Source organism: Myotis myotis, unplaced genomic scaffold, assembly GCF_014108235.1.
Source record: "Myotis myotis isolate mMyoMyo1 unplaced genomic scaffold, mMyoMyo1.p scaffold_m19_p_11, whole genome shotgun sequence".
Classification (NCBI taxonomy): Eukaryota; Metazoa; Chordata; class Mammalia; order Chiroptera; family Vespertilionidae; genus Myotis; species Myotis myotis.
The window spans coordinates 3,579,026-3,606,563 of NW_023416315.1; the positions used below are offsets into that span (position 1 = coordinate 3,579,026).

Sequence of the window (27,538 nt, forward strand, 5' to 3'; positions counted from 1 at the left end):
GCTAAATCTTACAAGGTAAAACATCTATTATGTCTCTGTTTAATTCTCTAGGGGAGTTTCATTTTTCTAAGCCAAGGCCTAAATTCCCCCCAGACTGTCCAATGATTTCAACTTAGACACAGCTGAGAATTTAGGGTACCCCAGCAATAATGTTTGTTTGTAGGAGGAATAAGCCTTCAGCAAAATCTCTGATTGGAGATAGCATGGAGCCCAGCTTTTGTTTGCACTGTTTCAGAAGCAGGCTTCATATCTATTTCTAGCTTTAGCATAACTTATTAATATCTGTTGAAATCTCCTGACTTTCTTAGAGTGAACAATATAATACTAGGTCAGAGCAAAGCATACAGTCACTTTCTTTTTATATAACTTAAATTTTTTCCCCCCAAAAGGAAGAAAATGAAAATCATTTTCTCATCAACTGAAGATCAGAAGTTAGATTTTTAAAAGTTTTATTTATTTATTTATTTATTTTTTAATTAAATCTTGATTGTTCAGATCATTACATTTGTTCCTCTTTTTCCCCCCCATAACTCCCCTCCCCCCAGTTCCTGCCCCACCCTCCGCCCTTACTCCCCACCCACTGTCCTCATCCATAGGTGCACGATATTTGTCCAGTCTCTTCCCGCATCTCCCACACCCCTTTCCCCCCCAAGAATAGTCAGTCCATTCCCTTTCTATGTCCCTGATTCTATTATGATCACCAGATTATTTATTCACTTGATTCTTAGATTCACTTGTTGATAGATGCATGTTTGTTGTTCATAATTTGTATCTTTACCTTTTTCTTCTTCCTCTTCTTAAAGGATACCTTTCAGCATTTCATATAATACTGGTTTGGTGATGATGAACTCCTTTAGCTTTTCCTTATCTGTGAAGCTCTTTATCTGACCTTCAGTTCTGAATGATAGCTTTGCTGGATAAAGTAATCTTGGTTGTAGGTTCTTGGTATTCATCACTTTGAATATTTCTTGCCATTCCCTTCTGGCCTGCAAAGTTTCTGTTGAGAAATCAGCTGACAGTCGTATGGGTATTCCCTTGTAGGTAACTGAGTTTCTTTCTCTTGCTGCTTTTAAGATTCTCTCTTTGTCTTTTGCTCTTGGCATTTTAATTATGATGTATCTTGGTGTGGTCCTCTTTGGATTCCTTTTGTTTGGGGTTCTCTGCGCTTCCTGGACTTGTAAGTCTATTTCTTTCACCAGGTGGGGGAAGTTTTCTGTCATTATTTCTTCAAATAGGTTTTCAATATCTTGCTCTCTCTCATCTTCTGGCACCCCTATAATTCTGATGTTGGTATGCTTGAAGCTGTCCCAGAGGCTCCTTACACTATCTTCGTATTTTCGGATTCTTTTTTCATTTTGCTTTTCCGGTTGGGTGTTTTTTGCTTCTTCGCATTTCAAATCTTTGCCTTGATTCTTGCGCTCCTCTGGTCTGCTGTTGGGAGTCTGTATAGTATTCGTTATTTCAGTCCGTGTATGCTTAATTTCTAGTTGGTTCTTTATCATGACATCGAGGGTCTCATTAGATTTCTTGAGGATCTCACTACATTTATCGGCAGCTTCTAGACAGTTCTTAAGAGACCTTAAAAGTGTGGTTCTGAACTCAATATCCTCCATTGACAGTTTTGTCCTGTTTCTTTGTCTCTGCATTTTTTATGCTTTCTTGGTGCACCCCCTAGTGTTCTTTGTGTGCAGTCTTGTTGTAGTTAAGCCTTGATTGTTGTCGGCAATACCGGGGGTGATTTGACCTCCAGGCTAACTGGCTGTGAGAGTCCGCTGTGTCTGCAGTGGGAGAGCTTCTGTGCTGGATCTCCAGGGCGGTGCTAATCTAGCGTTTGCCTGAGGCTATCCGGCAAATGGCTCTGCACAGGGCTTGGGCGGGGCGGGTCCCCGGGGATCTACAGGGCGGGCTGGAGCGAGCAGTTATGGCTGCTCTCAGTTCCGTCCCTAGGGGCTCTGCCTCACAGAGTCCCAGCAACCGCTGCAAACCTTGGAGAGAAAGCTGCCTTCGAGTTCCGACCGAAGCCAGACAGTCCCGCTTCTCCCGTTTGAGTCTGGGTCCCTAGAGACTCGCCCGGATCTGGAGCTCAGAGTCTGAAACTCCCTCCCGATTGAAAACAACAACCACGCCCTCCGCCTCCAGCCTGCTCCGTGCGCACTCCGCACCTGAGTATTCACTTCAGCACTGCGCCTCCTCTGAGTCTGGGTATGATATTCTCTTTCCTCCTAGTTGTAGAATTTCCACTCAGCCAGCCTTCCTGTGGTTCTGGATGATGTCCGTTCCGTCTTTTAGGTGTGTTTTGAAGTGGTTGTTCGAGGCAGCAATCTCCGGCGTTAACCTATGCCGCCATCTTGGTTTCTCCTATTTATTTATTTACTAGAGTCCTGGTGCTTGACATTTGTGCACTTGGTGGGGGGGGTGGTGTCCCTTAGCCCAGCCTGTGCCCTCTCGCAGTCCCGGAGCCCTCAGGGGATGTCTGACTGACAGCTTAGGCCTGCTCCCTGCATGGGAGCCTAAACCATCAGTCGCATATCCTTAGCGCTGCCACCACCACCGCTGTGCTCTCCAGCTGTGAGCCTGGCTTCTGGCTGAGCGGTGCTCCCCCTGTGGGAGCGCACTGACCACCAGGGGGCAGCTCCTGCGTTGAATGTCTGCCCCCTGGTGGTCAGTGTGCATCATAGCAACCGGTAGTTCTGCTGTTTGGTCAATTTCCATATTAGCCTTTTATTATGTAAGATTAGAATATATTTTTATTGATTTCAGAGAGGAAGAGAGAGGCATAGAAAGATAGAAACATGAAAAAAAGAAAAGAAACATCAACGATGAGAGAGAATCATTGATCAGCTGCCTCCTGCAAGCCCCCCACTGGGGATGGAGCCTGCAACCTGGGCATGTGCCTCTACTGGGAATTGAACCCTGACTTCCTGGTTCATAGGTTGATGCTCAACCGTGTGGGGCGCAGCTACAGTGTCTTGGCCAGGTTCAAGCCTCAGACTAATGAAAGAACAGGGTCCTCTCATTGCCATGTGCAAGTCCCAGCTGGAGAGCAGGGCCCTCCCAGCACAATTATAGCCAACGGCTGTGGTTGTAAGCTTGGACCTATGGTCCAAACACGTGGCCCCACGTGCCTTGTGATGGAGTTCTGGTGCATGTAGTTGAGTAGGGTTGAAACTCACGAGAATGCTGTAAACAACGTGATCACGCCCTTACTTTGCCTCGTGGCATCTGCTATAAAATAAAGACACGGCTTGTGGGCGCTGGCGCTGTCTCCTCATCAGGGAGCAGCGTCCCACCGAGACCCAGCTGTCATTCTCTTGTCTGTCTTTCCTTAATCCTTTCACCCCCCCACTCAGGATTACCTTTGGCCGTAACACAACCGAGTTAGGTTTCTGCCTTGAGCGCTGCACGGTGGAAGCAGAGGAGTAGGTTTCGAGGACGAAGTCATGGAGAAAAGAGGGCAGAGCCTCTCAGCCTGGCTTGTTCTTTGTTGGTAATTCCTGTGATTTTGTCTTTTTCCATCACTCCTGGGAACCACTGTGACCCCGAGCAGGAACAGTCAACTCAGCCTTGCATTTTGAAATACAGGTAGAAACTCTGAGGTTCAACACTCCCTGAGCTTTGTAACTTCCAAACTTCATTATGTAAGCGGTTGTAATTTTGATGTCATCTCTGGGACCTAGGAAGGAAAGTGTTGACAGCACAACAGGAGAGTCAGGGCTCTGTGCTTGCATTGGTCCCCGAAGTGTATTCTCGTCGATTTAGATGCTTGTTTATGACGCCTTTGATTTGAGAAGATTGCTTGCTCTGTTTGAAGCATAAACTGCCATTCCCACACGAGGAAGCAAGATGTACAATTTCTGAGTAATAACATGGTTTACTCATTTTTCTAAAATGGCACCATCCAAATGATGTCTTCTTAATTCTGCCTCTAAGTTTTTCATTTTGAGTTAGCACATTTTCTTCTCAAAAGTTGGCTGAGGAAACTCAGGAAATGAAGTGCTTTTTCTTTTTGAATTGTGTAATTGACGTGCAAAGAACTGTAGGTTTATGGTGCTGTAGGCTAGTTTTCCAATTCAAGAACGCTTTCTTCATGATACGTGTTAGTCGTATTCACTTGTTCATATTCATAAGTGAACAGTAAAGAAGACATTCTGTTGTGATTCATTTTATTTCATCACGTATAGTAAGAAAGCCCTGCTCGACTTCATTCCCAGCCCTTAAATGGCCCAACTTGATGCAAAACCAAAGATTTCTGACTAGACGTATCCTGGATGTGTTTTCATGGAAAGGGACGTATACGTTGTTTGGATAAGGTACACTGCTGACAGACCATCTTATTTAAGGTGCTTTTCAAGGACCTTTCCTCTTCCAGACTTTACAGTTTATCAGGACTGTTTCCCAGCCACTCTCCCGGGCACACGGAGATGGGTACGACGTGATTTCTGCCTGCGCTGAGTGAAGGAGCCGTGTGCAGGCGGACTCCCATGAGCAGGTTTTCAGGACTGTCATTGGCCTTCACCAGCCTTGCTAGGGGGCATGGGTGGCCGGGGGGGGGGGGGGGGGGGTCCAGTTCACCTTGTGGAGGAGAGGAAGGGCAAGAGACAACTCTGCTGTTTCCTTTATAAAAATTCAACATGTCTTCCAGGTGCTGACTGATGAGCCATTGGGATATGGGTAGTGTTTGCAATTGAGAATATTGATTTTCTAGGAAAAGAATTCAAAAGACAGAGATGAACGAACTAAAGGTAGAAAATTGTGGGGCAAGAAAGCAACCTTCATAGGACAATGGTTGAAGAAGCGTCATCTAAAACCATGAGTTTAGCACTCTGGACTGCAACTTATTAGGTTATAAAATCAATATAGTGGATGTGAAATTAATACAGTTGCTTATAGACAGAATTTTAAAAACACAGAGAACAGGAAATATCGGTGTGTAGGTAGTAGAGGTCATTATTGTTTTGTGAAAGAAGTTATGAGTAAAAAACAACCCTTTAGCTTTGTGACTGGTTAGCTATGAAGTAAAAATAACCATGATTTTAAGCTGGTTGACTGGGAAGATGGTAAATAGAATGTGAAAAAATAAGGAAGAAAACTTTTATTTTTTGGTAGGAAATTGAAAATTTTATTTTTAAAATATATTTTTATTGATTTCAGAGAGAAAGGGAAAGAGCGAAACATCAAAGATGAGAATCATTGATTGGCCGCCTCCTGCACACCCCCTACTAGGGATTGAGCCTGCAACCCAGGGAAATTGAACTGTGACCTCCTGGTTCCTAGGTTGACTCTCAACCACTGAGCCACACTAGCCAAGCGGGAAAATTTTACTCGATCGCATTGAATTTTATTTCCCAGTCAAGTGAAACGATTAGCAGGGATTACAAACTGAAGATGGAGATGTTTAGGCGTCGCCGGTAAGGGAGTTGTAGAAGCCCTGGGTATGCCTGAGCTGTCCCAGGATAACTGGTAGGTGTGGACATGGAAAGCCCAGGGAGTAAAAAACAAGGTCCTGATTACCTCCCCCCCATCCCCCGAATTTCCAGTGGTGCCCACATCTGCTTTGTAGAAACTCGACAGCTGATTCCAGGAATCTTTAAGGACAGAGACGGGCACTCTGTCCAGGGACTGGCCGTGGTCTGGCGCCCACTGTCTTCCTGGCATCCATCCTGGTGCTCTGGTTGTGTCCTCCTCTCCCGCTGCCACCATTGGCGGAGGGAGAGCCTCGGCTGAGGCTTGGCCCCTTCCCCCACAGGAATGGATGCTCCCCCTCATGACGTCTAAGGGCCCGGAGGAGCCCCTGGTGGGAAAGCTCAGCTGGCGTGTCTGTGTCTTCTGCTCCCGCCCCTTGTTCCGGGGCCACTTCGGGCCCATTTGCGACCATTCTTTTCGAGGTGCCACACTGCCGCCACCACTGTGGGCTTCGCTCCTCCCTGAGTCTTGGGAGGGTGACTCGCTTCTTCCTCCTGCCTCCTCAGGCCTCCCGAAGGCTTTCCACGCCTCTTTCCTGGAGTTAGGAGACATTTGAACACCCACATTTTCCCTTTCCAGTCACCATTGGGAAGGTATTTTTCTCCTGGTTCCCCCGTGACGAATCCCGATGGCCTTCTGGAAACTCATCATTCGCAGTTGTGTTAGAGCAGCACTTTGCTGAAAGCAACTGAGTTAGAGATGTTTTATTGCACTGCACAGAGCTAAGACGTGCAGGAGCCACGGAGATGGAGAAACTTGCATGACGGATGTGTCTCTCTCCCTGTTTCGCAGCCCTCGTTGAATCCTGGAGGGAGCCAGTCGTCCGACGTGGTGCTTCTGAACCACTGGAAAGTGAGGAACTTTGAAGTCCAGCGCGGTGACATTGTGTCATTGGTGTAAGTAGCCCAGAAACGTACTGTATGTGTTCGTAAATGGCAGCCTCCTTGAACTGGGAATCTGCCGCTAATACTGTATCGCCAACTATTAAATTAATAGGTACATTTAAAATGTGATGCGTTTTAAAAAATCAATTTTGAAATGTAACAATGCCATATAAGAGGGGTTTTCTTTTACATTTAAAATGTATCCACTGCTTGACCTACTTGGATTTGGTAAAATGCGTTTAATGAAGTGTTGATTGGAAGTTATTATATTGAAGACTTAGAGTGTATATGTTTGGAATTAGTTTGAATTATTTAGAAATTTTGCATCTTGGAGGCAACCTCTGATGCTCATGTTTTATGCATTTGTGTAGGGACAGGATTTTCCTAGGATCATTGTGATGTGAAATCCAGTGGCCTCTCAGTGATTTAACTGGAAAAAGGAGGTTTCGGAGGCTGGCAGGCTGGAGGCTTTTGCTTGGGACCAAAAGGTGGCGCTGTTTCCCTGTGAAAGTAGGACAACTGGTCAGGAACAGGCATTGCACTCCGGTCCTGGGAAGAGAAGGAATGCCAGCCTGAGCTTGATCCACACGGATATCATACCCGCCCAGCACATGCCTGGCGGCCGGAGAGCTGAGACTTTCCTGTTCGTTTGTTTTAAAGGGAATTCTCGCTGAGAAGCCTGCGACAGAACCTGCCTTACTTCTTCTGGCTGTAGCCCCTTGTAGAAATGGCTAGTGTGATTGCCTGCCGTGCCAGTTGGTGCACTGGGGAGCAGTTGATGGAGCCCTTCTTGTCATTTATGTGAACAACAGTCCAATCCCCCTCTGGGTGCAGGCCTCCATTTTGCGTTTCTGATTCTTGAATTGGGAGGCCCGATTCTTGGCGGGCGCTATTTATAACTGTTTGGTGAAAGCAAAACCGGCATCGACTTGTTCACACTCACCTCCGGCTGGTGCCTGTGGAAACAGGTATTGTGTAAGTGTGGCTCAGGGAGCCTGTTGGGCCAGGATTCATGTAAAGGTACACGCAGTGGACCTGGTGCCTGACTCATGGGACGAATACACTTGTGTGTGTTCTGGATGGCAGGCTCCCCCCCCACCCCCCCATGGGGATTGGAAGCTCCACGTGTCCTTGAGTGCTTGCTGCAACACGCACCTCCCCTCGGAGCAGGCGGGGGTCTGCCCTTCGGGGCCCTGGCTTTGCGACCTCGCTGGCGGGTTAGCCTGTCCCAGCTTAAGGTTCTCGTGCCTCTGGTTGGGCAGGGTCACAGCCTCACTCAGCTGGGGATGGAGAGGACGCCGCCGAGTGAGGGAGGTCACTGTCCGCAGACAGTTGTCATTGTTTTTTTCCTTTAGAAACTTGCTGACTGTCTCTAAGCAAGTGGATCTGAACAGGTGATTGGGGGGAAAATGGCTCCTTGAAGTTCAGGGTTGCAGGGCTCATAAAATTACCCTGGCTTATCATAGACTGCTGAGGGGCAGGAAATATGAGACTGCTCTTCTGTGTAAACAGTAAAGCGATGATATTTATTATATAAATTAATTCCAAGCACAGTACATTCCAATTGATGTTGATGTGATAAACTAGCTACTTTGGTTGAACTGTATTCTTAATGAGTTAATTATGTGCTATATCTGTCTTGTACAAATAACAGATTTTCCTTCGTAATGCTTATTGCTAGCAGGAGCTACTTATAGTGAAGAATGCTTAGTTAAGGGCGTTATATTTAACAACAAATAATTAAATAGTGTTGCTTTCAACATTCTTTAGCATGATGTAATACTCTAAACGGTACCATTTAGCCCGGTCGGCGTGGCTCAGTGGTTGAGTGTTGACCTATGAACTGGGAGGTCATGGTTCAATTCCTGGTTAAGGCACAAGCCCAGGTTGAGGGCTTGATCCCCAGTGTGGGGCATGTGGGAGGTAGCTGATGGGTGATTCTCTCTCATCATTGATGTTTCTCTCTCTCCCCCTCTCCATTTCTCTCTGAGATCAATAAAAATATATTTTAAAGATACCATTTAAAGTATCAAGTTTTGTGAGCAAAAGTGCTTTCTAAACATGTCTTTATATGTTCACATATTTTAGGGACTGCTTCATTTGAAAAGATTGACATTGGTTTGATTAATGTTCATAATATACATTTAATTCATGTCAGAAAACACTATTTGCTTTTTCTACAAAATACATCAGCCACACACACCACACATACACACACCACACGCCACATGCCACACATATACACACACACCACACCACACACACCACACATATCACATACACCACATACACACACACCACACACACGACACACCACACACATATACATACACCACACCACACACACACACCATACCATACATATACACACACTACAACACACACATACCACACACACCACACCACACACACCACACATACCACATACACCACATACACACACACCACACACACTACACACCACACATATATACATACACCACACCACACACACACACACCACACACACCATACCATACATATACACACACACACCACATATACCACACACACCACACACCACACACACACACCACATACACAGCTTTTCATCAGGTGAGACCTACGTGTGTGGCGCCCTCAGTGAATGTCAGTGTGGCCTCTGAGTGAGGGTCTGCCTGTCGCCGGGTTTGCAACAAGTAGCCTTTCCTAATATGGGTCCTCGAGGCTTCTCGTCAATGGAAATAAACAGTTATCCAGAAAACAGTCTTCCCGTACCTCCTCAGAGAGAAATGTTTCCTGAGCTCAAAGCACTGATCAAGTTGGGCGGCTGTCGCGTCAGCACCATCCCCTTCCTCATCAGCCACAGACACGTCCCAGCACCTGTGTGTGTGAATGAGTGTGTATGAGTGTGTGCGCGCACGTGTGGTGTGTATGGTGCGTGTGTGTGGGGGCGTGTGAGTGTAGTGACAATAATCGCTTCTTGTTCATTATAGCTGTTGTAGCTGACATGTGCTGGTAAGCCAAGTAAGCAAATTTTTAAAATAAAGCTGTTTCTTTTTACCTTGAAAAGAAGGCCTATGGCTTGCAATGGTTAAGGAGGGTTTCTTTTCCCAGGTCTTCTTCCCAGCTTCTTGCCTTTTCCTCAAAAGGTGCTCAATCTCATGGTTTTCCTGGCCTTTTCCAGCCACATCTGGGCCCCACCACTCTTTCCCCTGCAGTGAAGCGAAAGCGGACTCGGGCCTTGTGGGATGCAGGCACCGCCAAGGGCTGTTTCTCTGGCTGACGGAGGGCGGGTGGGAGCCTTTAGACGCCGGAGCGGTGAGGGCAGCGCCTGGCGTGCAGGGCTCCCGCGGATCAGGAGCACCGAGGAGGGGATTGATGGGAGCCAGAATCTTGCCTGACAGCAAAGCCATCAACAATGAGTCGTAAGGAAATAAAACTCCCGAGGATTTGACATGTTCTGCCCAACGGGGTCAGGGACCCAGGCGGAGCGGGCGCCCGGGTCCGGCTGGCCTCTCAGCGCTCGGTCGCTTAGGGAGCAGGAGTCACACAGCCACTGGCTTGGGCAGCCGGGGCCACATAGAAGGACTGAGGCCAGCCGGGCTTAACGCGCAGGCCAGGGGAAAACGTCAGAGGAAACTTCATCACAGCGGCGAACGCTCTGAGAGCGCTTCCTGTGGCCGGTATCGCGCTCAGCACTTTTATGTAGAATAAGTAACCCAGTTGTAAAGTGGATGTCCGCAGCTTGATGTATACCTGCGTAGCAGCCTATGGCGTGTGTACCCTCATGTTTGTGCCCGTTTGTTGGTGTGTAGAGGGCTCAGCTCCCGGTCTAGTGAGCGGAGGAGGCAGGCGTGGGTGTGCAGCCTCTCCCGCACGGCTTCGCCAGGCGAGCGTGTGAAACCCTATTTTGAAACTTTAGAAGCAGAGTAGTGTGATGTGAGCGGTGGCCATGTTGTCTAGCAAGTTGTTTAGTGATTGTGAAGTCAGTGTATCACGGTGGGGGACTTGATATCATTGAGCTGGAAATTGACATGTGTACAAAATCAATTGCTCAAATATTGATGATTTTGAGAGTTACTTTAGTTGATAAATTTTTAAAAAATGATACACTTACAATGTTTATTGTTAAAATGAAAGCATATAAATAAAGATAAAGATGTTTATAAAAAATCACTTGTAATATCAACCCCCCAAGAAGACACTATCTGTTTTTCTTGGGACATACACTTGCAAGATTATTTCTGTGTTTTGTGTGCATATGTGTATATGAAATATGCACAAAGGGATTATGTCATATAAGCATTTCTGTAGCCCACTTTTAAGAATTCAACAGTGGCTCTGGCTGGCTTGGCTCAGCGGATAGAGTGTGGGCCTGTCAGCTGAAGGGTCCCAGGTTCGATTCTGGTCAAGGGCATATACTTCTGTTGCAGGTTCCCGGGCCCTGGTCACGGTGCCTGGTGCAGGAGGCAACCAATCAATGTGTCTCGCTCACATCGATGTTTCTCTCTGTCTCTCCCTCTCCCTTACACTCTCTCTAAAAATCAATGGGAAAATATCCTCAGGTGAGGATTAACAAAAAATAAAATAAAATAAATAAAAATTTCAACAGCGTAATGACAACTGCACCTGCTTGCATATCAGTACGCAGTCTGAGGGCATGTTGTGCAGCCCTGAGGTGGCGAGGCAATGCCGCTTCCAGTCTTTGCTAAACACTATCATTGTGCTGAGCATCTCTTTGCAAACAGCGGTCCGATCCTGCCCCTGTGGGCAGAGTGTTGTTTTCCAGTTCTTGCTCTGAGGGGAACATGTTTGCCTGTGGAACAACAGAGCGTCATAGGAGCAATTGCAAGTGTCCAGAATAAAGTGAGAACTCAGGAACATCTCAACAGAAAACATTTGCCGTAGGTTAGGGATGCGCCAAAGTCAACATATAAACAAAGACTTCAAAGCAAAGGGGCTTGAAAAACAAAGCCTCCACAATAAACCCTAAAGCTGAACGCGGGAGCAGAAAGGATTAGCGCTTTTTCGGGAAGCGATTGGGCAGTGTGCACCAAGAGCCTTAAGGAACTTTCATCTGTGCGAGGACGAGTACGTGTATACATTATTTTCCGAGCTGCAGTCTGCATTTTTAGTTTTGTTTGAACATATAAACATACACTCTCTTTTCATCTGCAACCCCCGTCTAACTCCCTATACTTTATTATTTTGTCACAGATTCCAGGCATCTCATTGCCTTTTGATTTTGATTATTGTTTTTGATACATCGTAGTTTAACTCTGAGGAATCTATTCTAGGTAAAGAATCTTAAATACTGGAAAAATGTTATGCCTGACATGTTTCTTATAGAATTACTTGTAATGGTGAAAAAATAAAACAAAACAAAAAATGAAAGCAGCTGCCCAGCACTTGGGCAGAACAGAAATTGTGGAATGTTCACCCGACGGGATGCTCTGTTAGAGGAAGGCCTGTGCCGAGCTTAAGGTAACACGAGCAAAAGCTTACGTTGATATGTTCAGTAATAAAAAATAATTTAAAAAGTGCATAGAATCAAGCACTACCTCCCCGCCCCCCCTTTCCTTTGGCAACCACCATACTGACTCATGGGGGAAAAATTTTTTTTGGAGGAAATACAGCAGAGAGGCAAAGGAGAAGAGAATGGAGAAATAATTTTATTGGTTCCTTAAGGTAGGTTTTCTTTATTTGTAACAGCATAGTGCCGTCATAGGTTCCTCATTTGTTAAAATAGGAAGTATCTCATGGATATTATTGATGGTAATTATAATAACGATAAAAACTGATAAATTTTCTTTATTATTATTTTGAAATGACTTTTAATTTGAAAGATTAAGTGGAAATAATTTACATTTTAATAGACATTTATTCATGCAAAGAAAATACACAAGGAAAATTTGCTTCCACAAAGCTTTATGCCAAACAAATAGTAAAAAAATCCACATTTTATTTATCACTTACTGAAAAAATAATGGATATCTTGGAGATTGAAACAGTTAAGTGGCCTGAAAGCTGTAAAAGAAAAATGTGGGAAATTTAAGTCTTATATCTTTTAGACAAAAATACCTGGGTAGCATGGCTCGATTTAGAAACTCAGTGATGTCTATGCTGTTTCTTGAAGCGTCTAAAGGAGTGCTGAGCATTTTCCATACGTCACAGAATTTTATAGATTTGCAGTAAGGGACAAATTAGTGGCATCTGGAAACTTTACAGTAAGTTTGTGGGAAGAACTAGGGCATCTGTAATGAGAAAAGTGTAGCTTTGCCGTCTACAAAAAACAAGTGTGTTTCAGGCTGGTCAAACAGAACAGCCTCCTGTGCACCTGGCAGGCTGCTGTGGCAGTTACGTCCGTGTGGTTCTCATCAGCCTCCGCGCCTCCACAATGTTAATGTACACACACCCTTCTTCATCAGGCCGTGCGGCCGGATAGAGTTAAATTTCTGTTTCTGCCTTTGCATTCTCTCCCACTGTGGTCTGGAAAAGCTAGGTTTCTATAATTTCCTCTTTTTCTTTCAACACACACACACACACGAAATACTAAATATTAAGAAGTAAAATTTAGCAAGAGATCTGATTGGTATCATTGGTAAGGATTTAGAATAGCAGGTTTTTAAGCAGGAAAAGACCTCGGTTCATCTACGCTTCAGTTCGCTTTTGCACATGCAGAATTTGAGGCCCAGGAGAACTAAGTGTTCTGGTCGCCCTGGAAGCTGGCTAGCTGTCAGTGTTGTGCATTTCCAGGAGTCTCTGCCCTCTCTAATTTGACAATATTAGTGCTAAAATGCAAGTGTAACTAGGTAGGGAATTACCACATTAATAATGATTAACTTATTGTGGCCGTGGTCGCAGTAACTGAGCAAGCCAGCTTTTGGGGACAAGTACCATTTGTCATGTGAGGGAAGAGAAAGGGAAGGCAAGCTCCCGGGCATGGGACATTAAGTCTGTGATTGCAAGAAATGTGTTGGACTCTGAGTCACAGGGCCAGGGATTCAATTTTGACAATGCCACTTCTGAACTGTGTGACTTTGGGCAAAGTCCTAAACTCTCCACACTTAAGTTTCGTCAGGTATGGAATGGGAACAATGGGTGGTTGTACTTAACTTCAGAGGTTAATTATGAGAATCAAGGCTGTTGGGAGAAAATTCAAGGTCAAGTTCATCAACCTGTATTGACTAGTATTCTAGGCAATCCTGCAGACCCCACTGACAAAGAGAACATTAAAACTTGTTTACCGTATTATGAAAGCCCAAACATCTACACTAATAAAAGACAAACATGCAAATTGACTGAACCTTCGCCACGCCTTAAGCCACGCCCACCAGCCAATCAGAGCGACTGTATGCAAATTAACCCAACCAAGATGGCAGCCAGCAGCCACGGTGCTGGAGCAAGCAGGAGGCTTGGTTGCCCCAATGATGGAGGAAGCCAAGCTTCCCACCTGCCGCTGCCGGCTCTGAGCTCCACTTAAAGCAACAAAGTTTCAATTATAGAAGATAAATAAACCTCAGATACCTGCTTTCAGCGGGTGGCCCCAGAGCTGGAGCCTTGGGTTGCCCCTGGTGATGGAGGAAAGCCAAGCTTCCCTCCCACCTGCCCTGGCCGGCTCTGAGCTCCACTCCAGGCTACAAAGTTTCAATTATAGAAGATAAATAAATCCCAGAATTAAAAAAAAACAACAAAAAAAGGAGAGGCTGGGAGCTTCTGTCGCCGGGGGGGCTTGACAACCCTGAAAACGGCCCTCAGCCCCTCACCCAGACTGGCCAGTCACCCCAGTAGGGACCCCCCCACCCAAAAGGGGGTGTGGCCAGCCTGAAAACAGCCATCAGCCCCTCACCCAGGCTAACCAAACCTCCATGGGGTGAGGGTCCCCACTGGGGGCAGGGGAGCTTGACCAGCCTGCAAACAGCCATCAGCTCCTCACCCAGGCTGGCCAGGCACCCCAGTGGGGACCCCCACCCTGAAGGGGGTGTGACCAGCTGCAAACAGCCATCAGCCCCTCACCCAGGCTGGTCAGGCACCCCAGTAGGGATCCCCACCCTGAAGGAGGTGTGACCAGCCTGCAAACACCCATCAGCCCCTCACCCTGACCTGCCAGGCACCCCAGCGGGACCCCCACCCTGATCCAGGACACCCTTCAGGGCAAACCAGCCAGCCCCCACCCATGCACCAGGCCTCTATCCTATATAATAAAAGGGTAATATGCAAATTGACCCTAACAGCAGAGTGACTGGGAATGACTGGTCACTATGACACACACTGACCACCAGGGGCCAGATGCTCAATGCAGGAGCTGCTCCCTGGTGGTCAGTGCGCTCCCACAGGGGGAGCTCTGCTCAGCCACAAGCCAGGCTGACGGCTGCCAGTACAGTGGTGGTGATGGGAGCCTCTCCCGCCTCCTCAGCAGCGCTAAGGATGTCCGACTGCAGCTTAGGCCTGTTCCCTGCTGGCAAGTGGACATCCCCCAAGGGCTCCCGGGCTGCCAGAGGGATGTCTGACTGCAAGCTTAGGCCCAATCCCCTGGGTAGCGGGCCTAAGCCAGCAGGTGGTCATCCCCCAAGGGGTCCCAGACTGCGAGAGGGCACAGGCCAGGCTGAGGGACCCCCCCGAGTGCACAGATTTTTGTGTACCGGGCCTCTAGTTGAGCAATAAAATGTAGAGGAAACCTGTAATGCCACGACCTTTTAATACAGTTCCTCATGCTGTGGTGACCCCCAACCATAAAATTATTTTCGTTGCTACTTCATAACTATAATTTTGCTACTGTTATGAATCAATGTAAATATCTGACATGCAGGATGTATTTTCATTGTTCGCAACCCACAGGTTGAGAACCACTGGTTTAGAGGATTAGGTTTTTAACACAGACAAAGGTGCCCAAGTCTTCAGGACAGAACCTTGTTTCCTGTGTCTTCAGGGAGAGAACATCTGGCTGGAGAAACCATCCTTGAAGCGAAAAGCCTGATGATCTATGGGCTGAGATGGTTATTATACTGCCAGCCGTTTCACAAGCTGTTGAGACTGGATTGGAAATGGAAAAAGCGTGTCAGCAGTGCATCTGAGAGGAGGAGGAAGATGATTTCCTTAGGAGGGAGGGTGGGGATGGTTCTTTTTTATTTATTGCTATAAGCCATCCCTCTGTGCCATCACATCTTCCTTGCTTTCTGTTAGACACCAAACAGCCACTCAGAGCAAGACAAGTATCACAGGATCTCGCTCATCTGTGGAACCTAATGAACAAAATAAACTGATGAACAAAATAGATCGAGAGGCACAGAACCATGGAACAGACTGAGGAACCTCAGAGGGAAGGCTGGCTGGGTGGGATGAGATCAACCAACAAACTTGAATGCGTATGTACATAACCTGTGGACACAGACAATAGGGTAGTGAAGGCCTGGGCAGGGGGCGGGGAGGGGCTAGATTGGGACAGTGGGAAGAAAAGGGGACATATGTAATACTTTCAACAATAAAGATAAAAAAATACTCTTTTGGTCAACAAGAGATTGAGTAACCTTGGTTCCATCTAGGACCGCCGCCTTTCATTTTTACCTCTGAAGGATTATTTGGCTTCACTGAGATCTTGGCTCTTGGTTTTGAGATCCATACAGTCCTAGCAGTCTAGATGAATTATCCCAGCTGCAAATATCTCAGCAAATGACGACCACCTTGTGATAGGGTTTCTGATGGTAAGCTATTTGCCACTTATTACATGTTTTGGTTTTCTGCATTTATAACTAGGGTATTTTATGGTTCGTAAGATGCACATTTCCCCTCCCATGTATTTGAAATTCAGGTGCATTTAAAAATAGATGGCTCTTAAACTCTGCTGGCCAGGCACAGTAGGAGTTCATTCAGTCACTATGTTTTTGAGCACTTACTATGGGCCACGCACTATTCTAGGTCCTTAGGATGGGTCAGTGGACAAAACCGTGCAGATCTCTGTCCTTGTCAAGCTGACCTTCTTTTTAACAGGAAGGGACAGATATGCAGTGCAGTAAATGTGTGAATTACGTAGTATTGTGTAAGTGCTACAGAAGAGATGGGAGGAAGAAAGGGTGGCTTCTTGTTGTAGTAAGCAGAGTCATATCCTGGCTTTGAATGGACGAGTGGTAGCCATCTGCTGTTCAGATTCCTTTCTCTTCCCTTAGAACTCCAGAGACCTGGGGTGGGGGCCCACCCCCACCTCCACCCTACCCCGAGAGATTAGTGGCAGAGAAACAGGAATTCAACAGTAGGGTATTTTTCAAGATTGCAATAAAATTTAATAATAAAAACCTGTGCTGTAATTTTATCCTTTTTTATTCACCAATAGAAAATAATATATGTTATAGGGAAATGGGCAACAAATTATCTGAGTTCAAAACCAGGGATAATTTTGTGGAAATAACTCTTACTTTTGGAGGATTTGGGCAGCATCTGAGTCTCATATTGCATAGGAATTTTATGACAGTTTTATGTACCTCTGGTTTGTTGAGGGAATTCTAAGTTTTACCTTCTTTTCAGAAAACCAGTATAAAGAATGTTACTTTGGCAAAACTGTACATATCTTGACAGCTCGTTAAAATAAATAGTTAGCTCCTGGTTTTCAATTTCAAATATGTAAAATGCATCCTAAATTGCCTTACTAAAGCTGATGTGTGTGTGTGTGTGTGTGTGTGTATACACATACTAGAGGCCCAGTGCATGAATTTCATGCACTCGGGGAAGTGGGGTCCCTCAGCCCGGCCTGCACCCTTTTGCAGTCTGGGAGCCCTCAGGGGATGTCTGACTGCCGGACAGCCAGCAGTCAGACATCCTTAGTGCTGCCGCGGAGGCAGGAGAGGCTCCCGCCACTGCCCCTGTGCTCGCCAGCCCTGAGCCTGGCTTCTGGCTGAGCAGAGCTCCCCCTGTGGGAGCACACTGACCACTCCTGCATTGAGCATCTGCCCCTGGTGGTCAGTGTGCGTCATAGTGACTGGTCAGTCCACTGTTCTGTCAATTTGCATATTAGCCTTTTATTATATAGAATATATTTATATTCATGGTAGATTATACAAAATTATTGCTGATGAGAACCATGCAATAAGGCTCAGAATTAGACCATAAACCTGCATCTTGATTAATAGATAAATGTTGCTAAAAAGAGCTACGTCGAAACTACCTCGGAGTGGCCTCTCCCTCCCTCAGTCCCACAGCTCCTTAGCGGCTAGATTGTTTGCAGTCTGCGTGGAAAAATGCTGTTAGTTTTATATTTCCTCTTATCTTCTGTTTAAACCTTCCTTTTACTAAGGTGCTTATTGATTCCTTATGCTACTAGTGATAGAACATGTAGGGCTTCTTTATAGACTAAGCTGCAGTCAGGCATTTTAAAATATGATCTGATATGTCAATCACTGATTATGCTTTATTAAATCCTTCATGTACTGGTCTGTTTGATAGACTTTCTTTTTAAAAAATATTTTTATTGATTTTTAGAGAGAGGGGAAGGGAGAGGGAGAGAGAGAAAAACATCAATGTGAGAGTCAAACTTCCATTGGGTTGCCTCCTGCAAACCTCCTGCTGAGGCAGGAGCCGGCAACCCAGGCACATGCTTGGACTGGGGATCAAACCACAACCTTTTGGTGCATGGGATGATGCCCAACCAACTGAGCCATACCGGCCAGGGCTTGATTTTCTCCCTTTAATACTAAATCAGTTTGCCTGGTCTCCTCTCTCCTTTCTTTCCTACTTTGTTCCCGTATTCTTCCCCTCTCTTCAGTTACTCCTATTTTCCAGCCTCTGCCCCTTCGGCCCTCCACAAAAAGAATCATCTCATTTGAGCTCTAAACTGCACCTGCAGATGCTCAGTGTCTCGGAGCGCGCGCTTGAATGCCCACTCTCCACTTGCGCTTTACAGTTTTCTTCATCTCCGTCTTCACACTTCTGCTTCTTTATTACTCACCAGGCCCTCCAATGGTTTGCTCCTCTGAAGGCTAAAGCGGCTTAAACTAATGTATGTATATAAGTGTTTACCTGTGTCTGGGCCATTTTTTTCATCTTCCTTCTAGGAAAGTGGGGGAATGAATTGGCAGGAAGGAGGAGAGAAGGTAGGGCATTTTCTCACCTGGGGGAGAGCCCTCACTGGAGCAGCTGTGTTTTTTTCTGGTGCGCAACATGTTCCTGTCTCAGAACAATGAGCTATGTCACAGGGTGAAAAAAATCCTCTAATTTCAAAGGGATGTGAAACTGGGACGTTTCAGATGGTTGTGTGAGGCCTGGGTTCCACTTTGACGTTCTCTCCATGTAGAGCCTTTTGTCTGCTCTAGTGTTAAATGATCATTATGACCAGGTCCAGCCAGCTCAGTCTGGTTCTCAATTCACAGGCCTCGCCGGCCAGCAGCAGCCAACCACAGGGGGAGACGGAATGTTAGGGCGCGTATCCTCCTGGTGTATCGTATCATCTCAGGAGGCTGTGTTGTGTTGTGGTGTGTGGTGCTTTGGAAGCTGCACCCAGTCCTTGCCTATTCCCACCGGCTTCATTTCGTTGGCCGTTGGCCATCAGCGGAGCTGGCTACACACGCAGAGCGCAGCCAGCACCGGGGCCTACTCCAAGCATGGCCGCTCCTGAAGGCGAGCGATGCACCTGGGAGCCATCCTTACTCTGACCGCTGGTTTCAGGGTGATTTTGTCCACTGTCATGGCATTGATGGAAGTTTTTATTGGGAGCAGTGGATCATTACAGGGGTCAAAGCGAGTCTTCAGAAGGTCTAGAAAGCCAGCCACTGCAAATGATGAAGTTCTCGAATCTCACTCTCTAAAGCTACTTTCAGTGATTGAAACCCACTTTGAAAAGGCAAAAACCTGAACAAATTTTTACCCATCACTTCCTGGTGAAAAGTGCTCCAGGTGTGTGTGTATGTTTATGAGACGGGGAGTAGAGGGGGGGCAGTGCCGATCTGTGGTGCACTGTCTGCCAGTGGCTCCCCGGAAGGGACCATTCTCTGCGGTTTGCGCCTTCCTGTGATGAAAAAACTCACACACCACGTGCAGAGCCTGGCGCATGCATGCAGACGGGTTGCAGCACCATAGTGCGAAGATGGCCAGCATCTCTCTGACATGCATGACTATGAATCAGGTGGCTGCCTCGCTCGGTGGAGCAGGTGGGGCCTTGTGTAACTGCAGTGATGTGTGCTTCACTTAGGTAAGACCCACACACCTGTGCAGCAGCTCTGGGGGAATAAGAGAGAAAACACTCCTTTACCCTAGGAGTCCACTTCCAGTGGCCAGAGACACAATAAAAAAACAAGTAAAATAGAAATATATCAGATAAAAGTTAGTGCTAGGTAATTAAAACAGTGTGATGTGATAACGGTTGCTTTAGACTAGGTGGTAGGAAGAAATAATAAAATAAAGACATGCTGATTAAAAAAAATCTTTGATAAGTGGCACAATTAAAATTAAAATTTTTTTTTTAATGCATCTTTCCAGACTCTTAGTTTTATACTTTCATTGCTAAGGAAACTGAGTCTGGCCCAGTTCTTTGTTCTTACTCTTGGATTTTTTTAAAGATCTATTTTGGTTGATTTTTATAAAAAGAATAAGTGTATCTTTGTGCAGTTACTTAATGTTAAATTCTTTTAGTTTAATTCAGTGACAGGATCCTAAGTATAATAGTTAGGATTTTAAATAATTGGAGTGACTTTATTTGGATTTTTACACAATGAGAATTTTTTTTTTTCCAGTATTCAGTGACATGTATAAGTGTAAGAAGAAAAGATTTGGAAAATAGCTCAGATCTTTCTTTATTAAAAATTCATCTTTAGTTTAGCTTTTCTAGTTTCTTTATGAAATATCATGATGAGCGATTTTGCTTTTGTGTTCTTACGTTGTTTGATTAATTAAAACTGTTCTTTTTATAGGGGATGGATTCTTTCCAGCTTATTATCTATTTTTTTTTTTTAAATAAAGCAATTGCATGTGGCCACTTGGGTTTTATGTCCATCATTTTGACTGGCTTCAAAATAGAAGATCCAGTGGGTATGCCACAATTTATGTAATCATTCTTATTTTAATAATTTTTAGTTATTTCTGGAATTTTACTGTTATAAGTCATTTTGATACAGACATGTGGCTTTCAGCTTTTTCTCTGTATTTTGGAATCTTAATATAGACTGTCCAAATGTGAACTTCTAAGTACTAATTCCTTTGTTGCCCTAAGAGCATAAACATTTTAAAATAAAAATTAGGAAAATTTTGATTTTATTTCAAATTATAATTAGACTAGAGGCCCGTTGCATGAAATTTGTGCACTGGGGGGGAGGGGAAGGGTGTCCCTCAGCCCAGCCTGTGTCCTCTCGCAGTCTGGGACCCCTCAGGGGATACCCGACTGCTGGCCTAGGCCCGATCCCCGCCAGCAATCGGACATCCCCCTCGCAGTCTGGGACCCCTCAGGGGATACCCGACTGCTGGCCTAGGCCCGATCCCCGCCAGCAATCGGACATCCCCCTCGCAGTCTGGGACCCCTCAGGGGATACCCGACTGCTGGCCTAGGCCCGATCCCCGCCAGCAATTGGACATCCCCCTCGCAGTCTGGGACCCCTCAGGGGATACCCGACTGCTGGCCTAGGCCCGATCCCCGCCAGCAATCGGACATCCCCCTCGCAGTCTGGGACCCCTCGGGGAATACCCGACTGCTGGCCTAGGCCCGATCCCCGCCAGCAATCGGACATCCCCCTCGCAGTCTGGGACCCCTTGGGGGATACCCGACTGCTGGCCTAGGCCCGATCCCCGCCAGCAATCGGACATCCCCCTCGCAGTCTGGGACCCCTCAGGGGATACCCGACTGCTGGCCTAGGCCCGATCCCCGCCAGCAATCGGACATCCCCCTCGCAGTCTGGGACCCCTCAGGGAATACCCGACTGCTGGCCTAGGCCCGATCCCCGCCAGCAATCGGACATCCCCCTCGCAGTCTGGGACCCCTCAGGGGATACCCGACTGCTGGCCTAGGCCCGATCCCCGCCAGCAATCGGACATCCCCCTCGCAGTCTGGGACCCCTTGGGGGATGTAGCAGTGCACCAAGTGGCAGGTGGCCAGGTAGGAGCCTGAATTGGGGTCAGGCGCCGCGCCGCTTGCGCTCTTCCTGGCCCGCTGCACCTGCTACCGCAGAGTTGGGAGAGGCTCCCGCTGTGGCAGCTGCGCTCGCCAGCCATGAGCCCGGCTTCTGGCTGAGCGGCGCTCCCCCTGTGGGAGTACACTGACCACTAGGGGGCAGCTCCTGCGTTGAGTGTCTGCCCCTTGGTGGTCAGTGCGCATCATAGTGACCGGTTGTTCTGCTGTAACAGTTGCTTAGGCTTTTATTATATAAACTAGAGGCCTGGTGCACAACATTTGTGCACTCGGGGGTGGGGTGTCCCTCAGCCTGGCCTGTGCCCTTTTGCAGGCTGGGAACCTTCAGGGGATGTCCGACTGATGGCTTAGGCCCACTCCCCATGAGCCACAGTGGGACATCCTTAGCGCTGCCACAGAGGCGGGCTGCTGTGCTTCCAGCTGTCAACCCGACTTGGGGCTGAGCGGTGCTCCCCCGGTGGGAGTGCACTGACCACCGGGGGGAACTCCTGCATTGAGCGTCTGCCCCCTGGTGGTCAGTGCACGTAATAGTGACCAGTCGTTCCACTGTTTGGTTGATTTGCATATTACCCTTTTATTATATAGGATATTCTATAAAGGTTTTAACTGAAAAACAAAAGGACCAAAAATTACTTCTGAAAGAGAAACTATACATCTATGATTTTCTATAAAGGTTAGAACTAGAGTTTTTATAGAGTTTGGGCAAAGTCTGATGGGAAACTCTTTAAAAAAATTGGAAGGACATAGTTATCAGTACATAAATTTTAAGACTTAACTGGTCTGATTTCTCTTCTCATCTTTTTTGTCTTTGTGATCCTCCACCAGTTTATGTCTTTAACACAAAGGCAGATGGTTCTTCAGCTGACCTTCAGCTGCGGCCAGTCGTTTCTTTCTCTTAGGGCCTTCCATTCATTCTACCACCACGTTTGTATGGACCTCTCACCATCTTATTTGTTTTACTACATTGAATGGACCTGCGCACCCGAAGATCAGACTTGAGAAATTATAGAAATGAAGATTAAGAAGATTGCAAAGAACCTTTGGGGTCTGCATTCTGCACGTTGCTCTTTTGGTCACCTATTATGGATGGATGTTAGCGTATCATGGTCTTTGCTAACAAAGAGTTTATAGATTAACAAGACTCAGAAGTAAAGTACTTTATTATGTTTGAGAAGCCCAAGACCCAGGGAGAAAGATGGCTTGCCTGTGAGGACACAGTTTTCTGTTCTGTTGACCAGTGAGATCTTGAGAAGGTCCGGAGGGCATTGGTTCAATGATGTATGTTGTCCTACCAAGAGTTGCACTTCCTCTCTTTATCTGGATTTTGTTATCTAACAAAAGTGCTAACAAATCCAGGCCATAGAGAATGGAAACGTTGCATCTGTAACAGCTATTACTGAGATGGAGATCTTTTGTCCTCAGGATAAAAAAGGTCCTGGTATATTTCAATTTAATAGTGTCTGTTGTTTGTTTTCTTGCTGGAGTAAAAGAGGAAATGATAAAAGTATTCATGAGCTGCTAAAGCTTTTAGTCTGTGCACCAGTAACCAGGAAAATGCTTGGTTACATCTCTGAAAGGAAACCTTATTATTTCTTAAATAAATAGTTTAAAATATTTATCCCAGTACTTTTCTGAGTGATTAATTTTACTTGGCTTGCTTGAATAAGGATTTTGGCTTGCATTTGGAATACCTGGTACATTAAGGAAGTTTTGGTACAAAGTACAAGAATTTTATCTATGACTATCTCTTTCATAGGCTAGCAGCATCAGATACTCTCAGAATTATAGATATGTTAAAAACCCAGATTTTTAAAAATTGACTTTATAGAGAGAGGAAGGGAGAGAATCAGCGATTTGCTGTTCCACTTATCTCTGCATTCATTGGTTGATTCTTGCATGTGCCTTGAGATCAAACCCTCAACCTTGGTATAGCAGGATGACACTCTATTCAACTAAGCTACCTGGCCAGGGCCTAACCCAGACTTAAAAAAAATCCTGGACCAACTGAAAGGCATACTTAATGATATCTTTAGCTTTCCTTAAAATTTTATAAGTTCAAGTGCTTTTTACAATAATTTTTTTCTACTAGGAAAGAAGACTACCAATCTAGTGTGTGTGTGTGTGTGTGTGTGTGTTTGTGTATATATATATTTATATGTATATATATATATGTGTATATATATATATATATATAAACCTAAGTGACTATCTAACCATTTGACCATCCGACCGGTAGATATGACGTACACTGACCACCAGGGGGCAGACGCTCAATGCAGGAACTGCTGAACAACAGCAACTTTGCAGAGTGCCCTCTTGCACTCTGGGACCCCTTGGGGGATGTCAGACTGCCGATTTTGGCCTGATTGCCACAGGCCAGGCTGAGGGACCCAACCTGCTGAAGGGACCCCGCTCACACCTCAGACACCCTTCGAGCCCTGGTGCAGCCCCAGGTGCGGCTGGCTGGGGAGGGACCAAGGGAGGTTGGCTTCAGGGTGTGTCTGGCCCATCTTGCTCAGTTCCACCCTGCCGGCCACCTTCTAATTAATTTCTTTTCAATGTGCACGAATCCGTGCACCGGGCCTCTAGTACTTAAATAAAGTAGCAGTAGATTTCGGACATAATTCATTTAGCTTATTCAGGAGGCCATATTGCAGAAATTGTGGAAATATCAAATACACCTTCTCTACTCTGTTATTCATTTCTAATACCCTGATGTCTTCTTCAATTTCACTTGTTTTATCAATGATAATGTTCGGAGCAGGGTCTCATGTGTGGCTTTGTTATTTATGCGATAACGCCAGGCAGACAAGGAGCTGAGCGGCTGGGGAATAGAATGTGACCCCTGTTTGCTGTGTGTGGCTGCAGCAGCTTCGGGAAGGCCACTGCGTCGTGACCCATCCTGCCAGGGACTGATGTCCGCCGGGCAGTGTCTGAGCCAGGGCTGCCATCTGACTTGCTTCAGGGCCGGCGTCCTCCCCCTGGCACGTTGCCCTCCCCGCTGAGATTCCTGGATTCTGTGTCTCTCCGCGTGTGAGCTGACATGCCCAGGAGAGAAGCTTATGAAGTCGTCTGCCACCGTGATGGATGTTGTGAGACACTCCGAGGGGTACCCTCCGAGGGTGCCTGGGGACATCTTTCTCGGACGCTCTGCTGCCTCTGAAAGGCGGCGGTCAGCGTGGGCATCTCCGCCGCTCAGAAGCAGGCGGCTTCCTCCAGGCCAGAGTGGAGCTTCCCCGTCCACGGGTGGAAAGTCGGCTCGTTCAGGCTGCCCACCCAGCTCCTTGCAGTCGGGCCTTCTGTGGCTGGTAGGTGAGACACAGCAGGTGGACTTTAAAGAAGAGCAGGCTCCTGGCCGGCGTGGCTCAGTGGTTGAGCGCCGACCTATGGACCATGACCTCCTTCAGGAAGCTCTTAACCCTCTTCAGAAAGAAGTGTTGGACTGGATGCCCCCCTCCCCGCCACACACACAGTCACGTGTGCAACACCCCCACATGCCTCCCCCCGCCATTGCCCCTGTGGGCTCATCGCCTCCTGAGGTCACGAACAACCCCAGCTTCAGAGCTTCTACAGTTACATAAGGGAAAGGAGAAGAGGAAGATTCACGTTTTATCAGATCCTGTTTGTCAAATCACTTGTGTGTGATTTCCCTTTTTCTTGGCTTTTCTTGTAAAACCAGGAACCACGCTACCTTCTACCACCCGTGGAAAGGGGAGAGTGAGCCATGGCTCCCACGAAGCGGTCCCACAGGAGCGTGCGCGTGGTTGTGGTTGTGGGATAGACTCTGGGGTACTGACGGGTGTGGGGCTGGTGTCATCAGCTGTGGCGTGCTTTGTCGCGGACATTTTTGTACTTGGAAAGTCTTCCTGGGGCCCTGTGGGCTGCTCTGGTTTCAAAATAAAACATTGTCAACAGCTAGGGTTTTCTTGGGTAAAAAGGAAATAGTTGGGCAACTGGCCATTTCTTGATAAAGATACTCTATCGAAGTATTTTTGACAAAGTTTTTAGTGTACATTCTGCTCCTTTTACCCAAAACGTTTCTCTTTCCTTTTAGAAATGATAGGTTTGTCTATTTTACCATGGGAATCATTTTGCAAATGTTTTCTAGGACTCTAGGGATTAAACTCAGTATTTTACTTACTCAAATTTTTTCTATGCCACATTGTTTTTCTCCTAGTCCTGATCTCTTGAAAACACGGCCGAAACATCTGTTTCCTTGGGCATTCTCAGTACTTCTCTTCCTACTGCTTTACGTCTTTCTCATTTAGAGAAGAAACCAAGCACCCATTATTTATGTAGACAAGGAAGGCGGGCTCGCTGATTTGCGGAATAAGGCCCTAATTGCCCTATCATTTTCTCTAAGATTGAAATACAGAACCAGGGAACAATAAAGGAGACCGCGCTTTTAGATTATTGCAAATAAAAAGCGCAGCCTGGAGATTCAGATGTGTGCTGCCTGCCTGCGGGATGTCACCAGCCAGGAGTGCGTGTGGGAGATGATCCCGGGCCATGCTGGTTTCAAGAGCAGGTCCTGACAGACGGAGGAGGAACGTCAGTGCACCTGGCCTTCGGGGTTCAGTGAGTACAGTGAACATTCCAGCAAAATAGGACTCCTACCTGCACCTTAAATTCACCGCGTTTCCCGGGAAGAAAATGTCAGCGCGCTGGAATTGCCCAGTGGACCTGGGCCTCAGGCCCTATGTTTGCCCTCGTGGCTTTAAGGGAGAGTTAACTGTCTTTAAACCTGCATGCTGTGTTGGACAAGATTCTGAACTTAATAGTAAATGTGAAGAATCCTGTATGTTTAGTTTAGTGGAAACAGCATGGAGATTCCTAAGCTGATCGATAGGAACGATTACTTTGCAGGGTTGCTCTGAAATGTTCCCACTGGCCCGGCTCTCTCCACAGAAACGTCCCTTTCTGCTGAGGAGTTATTTATTTTAAGATATATGTTTACTGATGTCAGAGAGGAAGGGGGGAGAGAAACATCAATGATGAGAGAGAATCATTGATCGGCTGCCTCCTGCACACCCCACACTGGGATTGAGCCTGCAACCTGCGCATGTGGTCGACCCTCAACCACTGAGCCATATCAACTGGGCCCTTTCGGTTGAGGATTTATTGACTGGGACCACTTCATTGCATCACAAAGTTATTGCTCCAAAATCTCGCTTCTTTGTATCGCAAAGTGATAATGTAGTGTTGTATTACATAACAGACATTATTATGTGTCCTAATAACTGAAACCAGGTTCTATATCTCACTGCTTTTTTCCTTAGAAATCTGTTTTCCCTGGAATCTCTGCATAGTCTTCAGCTTCTATTACAATGCGGTGTTCAGTCTTCTGAACTTCCCTAAAAATGCCGTTGCTCCCTGACTTTTTCAGAGACCCTCAGAACGAAACTCCTCATTCAGGCCTGGGGTCATTTGCAGGTCCTTGTGGAAAACGGCTTGGAGCAGATCATAAAGAATCTCGAGTCTGAACCTGGGGCCCGACGCAGTCGCCGGGAAGTTTTTAGAGGCTCAGGGGAGGTGCAGGTCCAGTGCCATGTCTGTTCTCAGCCACCAGCGGAGAAATGATGAAAGGGTTCTCAGGTCTGTGCCCGTGAACTCCGTGAAGAGTGCTAGGCTTGGGTGAGGAGCGAAGGAAGGAGTTCGGATTTGAAAAGGGAGCCGAGGGAAACTGCTCATGACATTGAAGTGGCCCGTGATGCCAGGAGGCTGAGAAGGAGGACTTTGCAACTAAAAGGAGATCCGAGGAGTTCTGGCCCAGGTTAAACAGCAAGGCTGTGCAAACGCGTGAATGTGTGCCTGGGTAGATATTTTATTACCAATTACTGCTCTTCACTGAACAGTAGCACTGGCTGCTTTTCACCTGTAAAGTATCTGCTTCAGTCTTCACATTAAGCGTGTGAGTAAATTGTGAAGTTGACATTTTGCAGATGAGATGTAAAGAAGTAAGGCCACGTGTACTGGAATTTACCTGAAGATTTCTAGAGGGACAAGGTACTCATTAAAGGACATGGGGCCATCCACATGCCCTAGAAAGGATGTCAAGTATTAAAGTCCGAAGGTTGCGCACAGCGGAGGCAGCCCTGTGATGCCGTGC

The 27,538-nt window shown here is 46.6% G+C and overlaps 1 protein-coding gene across 7 annotated transcripts in view; it reads left to right on the plus strand.

The window, feature by feature from the left end:
* Positions 1 to 27,538, plus strand: part of IMMP2L (inner mitochondrial membrane peptidase subunit 2) — a 493,454-nt gene that overhangs the window by 51,137 nt on the left and 414,779 nt on the right. For 6 of the 7 annotated variants that reach the window (XR_004970774.1, XM_036327299.1, XM_036327300.1 and 3 more), the window contains one exon: positions 6,256 to 6,359. Coding sequence is in view for 6 of the 7 variants with exons in the window: in XM_036327299.1 (XP_036183192.1) it covers positions 6,256 to 6,359 (104 nt within the window). In the remaining variant the exon portion in view is untranslated. Of the gene's footprint in view, positions 1 to 6,255; positions 6,360 to 6,718; positions 7,380 to 27,538 lie in introns of those variants that run through there. The other variant, XM_036327302.1, reaches the window with a different exon arrangement.